Source organism: Nicotiana tabacum, chromosome 17, assembly GCF_000715075.1.
Source record: "Nicotiana tabacum cultivar K326 chromosome 17, ASM71507v2, whole genome shotgun sequence".
Classification (NCBI taxonomy): Eukaryota; Viridiplantae; Streptophyta; class Magnoliopsida; order Solanales; family Solanaceae; genus Nicotiana; species Nicotiana tabacum.
Genome location: NC_134096.1, coordinates 77,734,661 through 77,738,326, shown reverse-complemented (window position 1 = coordinate 77,738,326; position 3,666 = coordinate 77,734,661). Strand labels below are relative to the sequence as shown.

The window sequence follows — 3,666 nt, the reverse complement described above, 5'->3', positions numbered from 1 at the left end:
TACAGTTGCCAATACTTGCTATAGGACAGAGATGACGATCAGGCAATGTTGTACAATCAAGCCAAACAGACGAACCAGATGGGTTCTGATATACTCTAATGTCTGTACTAGTAGAATTCCTCGAACTCTATTGCTTGGAAATGAAGTATGCTTTGAGAACATATAACTAGAGTAACAAAGACGGTGGCAGGAATTATTTGACAACCCAGAGAGAACAAGTCATTTATCCAGGAGACAAAAGATTGGTCAATATGTCACAAGTGATCCACTGGAATGGACATCAGAAGCATCAGACATCCTTTGCTTGGGAGACAAAGTGTTGCTGGCAGCAATGTCAACGTCAATATTGACAATGTTTTTTCTCTTTTGAGTGTCTACCCTCAGCCTTTCTTCTGCCTCTTCAGATGTGCAACTCAACGTCTCTACTTGCTGGTGTTGCTCAGATATCATAGCTTCAGCGTCTGTGACAAGTGATGCATCATCATCCATAGCATACAGAATCCTCTTCACTGCTTCAACCACCTATAAATGTGAAACAAACAAAAATCAATATGCTTAGGTTGCTGCTATAAGAAATTGTACTAATTTTCAGATAAGAGAATAGAAAGATTGGTACAGGGAGGTTTTCAATCTCTGGACACTGGCATAGGATCTCGATGTCCCTCAGCTTTGCAAAGTAAAAGTCCCTTTCCTTTTCAAGACTATCCACTGATAACTTCAATTCTGTAATCTGCATTGTATTTAGTACTTAGCCTTCAGTCGCTCAAACAAAACCATCTCTGATCTTTTAGTACTACCTGTTGTTCATGTGCAGTACGTTCTGTTTCCGAATAGGTTGATGCTCCTCCACTCGAAGAAGGTCTGGACACCTTACCAGATTGATTTGTGCTGCTTACATGAGGTACATCATTTCTTCTAGCATTATGAGGGGCATGCTTTGGAGCGATTGAGGCATTTTTGGCTGCAGTATGTGAAGTAGCAGATCTTTTGTTCACTTCTTTGGCACCCTTGCAAGCTTCCCTTCTCTCAAGAGGATTGTAGCTGACATTGATACAAAGAAACAACAGCTCTCCATTAGACAAGTTTCTGTCATTTTGGTAGTTGAATATAAAGGTATAACCTCACATAAACACATGCTTCCTCACAACTTCAAGTCAGTAAAAGATGGCATCCTTAAGGTAGGCCAACTTAAAGAAAGACAACTTCCAAAAGTATAAGATTGAATAATCCTAAACACATTGCAGGCAGAACCCATAATATGAAAGGTCATACAGTTATTTTACACAAGTAGCATCACTAGACTACCTTGCAATTGATAGAGTAAATCAACCAACTATGAACTATTCATCAATTCAAAACTAGTTGGGTTAGTTCAATGAATCCTCTATATCGAAACCACTCGCCCATTTAACACTATACCTGAGTGGTGGTCTAACAAATGGGAGCAAAACCCGACACATTTAATCATAAAGATTCATTATAATTTAACTATTCTTATCCTAGGTTTCAACATAACATAACCTTTCACTTTATTCGGACTTGGGACGCACCATGGTTTGCAAGCAGGGGTGAGATTACAATTCTTATACATGTCAAGTTAAAATCCGAGAAGACTATACTATAATTCACTCTCCAGCATAAATGTGGCAAAGGTCTGTGCGGAATAACAACAACGTGAAAAGGAGATAAAGAAAAAGCAGATAATTAATTGAGAACTTCTGCCTCTTAAGAGTTGAAAATGGAGATTCTGACTTCTTGTGGAAACTTGTAAAGATTCTCTAGAAAAAAGGATGATGGACGTGGTTAATTATAATGAATAAAAAAAAATCATAACACTGCTGCTACAATATCTCCCAGCAACACCAAGAGTAGATACTAACCAGTCCAAACAGTATATTCTTTGGTTGTAGAATTGGGGTGTCAATTCTGAATCATAGAAGATTAGAAGATGCCTAACCCTTTCTAACACTAACTGGTTGGAAGAGTGATAAAATCACACGAGTTATGATGGATGTAGTCTAAATCCACCAATCCAAAGGATTGGGTCAGTTTGGACAACATTACTACTAGCAAAATCAACACATTAGAGTGCTTTATCAAAATAAAATAGAAAAAAATGAAAACAAAAGAGTGAAAGACATAGCCCTAATCAGCAGGTTAAAGCTTCTACACGGTAATTTAACGACTCCATTGCATAGCTGGAAACTAAGAAAATTGAAAAAACAGAACAAATCAAGACAAAACAACGGAATTTTGAGTATACGGCCTGCAACACATTCATTTTAACCCAAGCAAATATTGGAAGTTTGTTTCGTAACCTTTCTGTGGTTTCGACTCATTTTCACTCTACAAATTTGACCCAATTTACCTACTCAATACTCCTAAAAATTATACTCAACTCTCTTTGCTTAAATTTTCTTCCTTATGTCTCATTCAATGCACAATATCTGTGCCCTAAATTCCAGTTTTCCCCTTTTTCAATTATAACAGGAAATCCATGTCTCAGCAAAAACATACATAGACAATAAGTAAAGGTTGTTAAAAGAATTAAATCAAATGCAAAGCACAAATAGAGGTTGAAAAGGTTACTTGTGTGAATTGCCTCGATTAACAGAATCGCAGTATCTCTTCAACCATTGCATGAACTCCAGGTTGTCAAGAGGTCTTCCTTTCACCAGTTTGTTGACCTCAATGTGCTAATTCCACAAAACACATAGTTAAAACATCAACTGACTATTAAAAAGAATAGCAAATATGGAAAATGATTTTCAAAAGAGGTAAATGAGGATTAAACTGAATCTAGGAAAAAGGGAAGTTTAAAATAAAATGAACCTTGGTAATTTTTAGTTTGTTGAATACATCTTGAAGAACCTTATAGTTCTGGATCATCTCATATTCATTCTTAGCGTCGAAATTGACCTTGTGCATAGGGACTAGCCCAGGGTGTGCGGCATCCATCAGCTGGCAATGAACCGCACCACCACACGCCTGTGATTGAATCGAAAGTGTATCAATTTGAAAAAATGAACTAGGAATTAGCATTTCAACAACTAATGAAGGAGTGCAGGAAAAAGGAGAGATCGAATACCTCTTCGACTTTGGAAAGATTAAGGTGAAGTGTGGAATTGATCCAGGCAAGGATCTCTGATCTGCCGACGAAGTATGCCGCATCCATCATTCCTATGTGTGCCGCCATTTCTGCTTCAACTTTCTCTGTAGAAGGCTCCGTAGAGAGAGAAAGAGAGAGTTTGAAATGAGGGTTTGGGCGGGATTTCTTGCCCTGCTATAGATTTCAATTGAAATTGGTCGGTGATATTTGGTTTCGGATCGTCACCAAATGGGCCTAATTCAGGGAGGCCCAAATTTGATGACCCAAGTTCACGCTTCCTTTTCCTTAAAAAAATAAAAAAAATAAAAAAATATGAAAATAAAATATTTTCATTCGTATACACTATTTGAATCTTTATTACGGAAAATGTTCATGTTTTGATATTTATCCGACCTAAATACATTTTAGTTATAAAATATATACAATCCACCTTAAAAGACTCTCGGTCCATTATTTGTACCTTCAATCAAGGAATTTAGTTACACTCTTTTCTTTTTTTATCTCATCTCTCCCATTTTCTCTCCAGATTTAACTTATATTTAGGGATTTAGAGAATC

The 3,666-nt window shown here is 36.9% G+C and overlaps 1 protein-coding gene across 1 annotated transcript; it reads right to left on the bottom strand.

Annotated features, from left to right (window-relative positions):
- Positions 1 to 246: 246 nt before the first annotated feature.
- Positions 247 to 3,196, bottom strand: LOC107803354 (microtubule-associated protein RP/EB family member 1C). The gene is made up of 6 exons (NM_001325737.1): positions 3,089 to 3,196; positions 2,833 to 2,988; positions 2,590 to 2,696; positions 798 to 1,041; positions 617 to 730; positions 247 to 522 (listed from the first exon to the last, which is right to left on the bottom strand). Exons 1-6 carry the CDS (start codon positions 3,194 to 3,196, stop codon positions 247 to 249), a joined length of 1,005 nt encoding a protein of 334 aa, NP_001312666.1.
- Positions 3,197 to 3,666: the final 470 nt, after the last annotated feature.

Coding starts and splice junctions, on each gene's coding strand:
- LOC107803354 (NM_001325737.1), bottom strand. CDS start 3,196: ATGGCGGCACACATAGGAATGATGGATGCGGCATACTTCGTCGGCAGA. Junction 731..797: donor GTACTGCACATGAACAACAG/GTAGTACTAAAA, acceptor AATACAATGCAG/ATTACAGAATTGAAGTTATC. Junction 523..616: donor CAGAGATTGAAAACCTCCCT/GTACCAATCTTT, acceptor TCACATTTATAG/GTGGTTGAAGCAGTGAAGAG.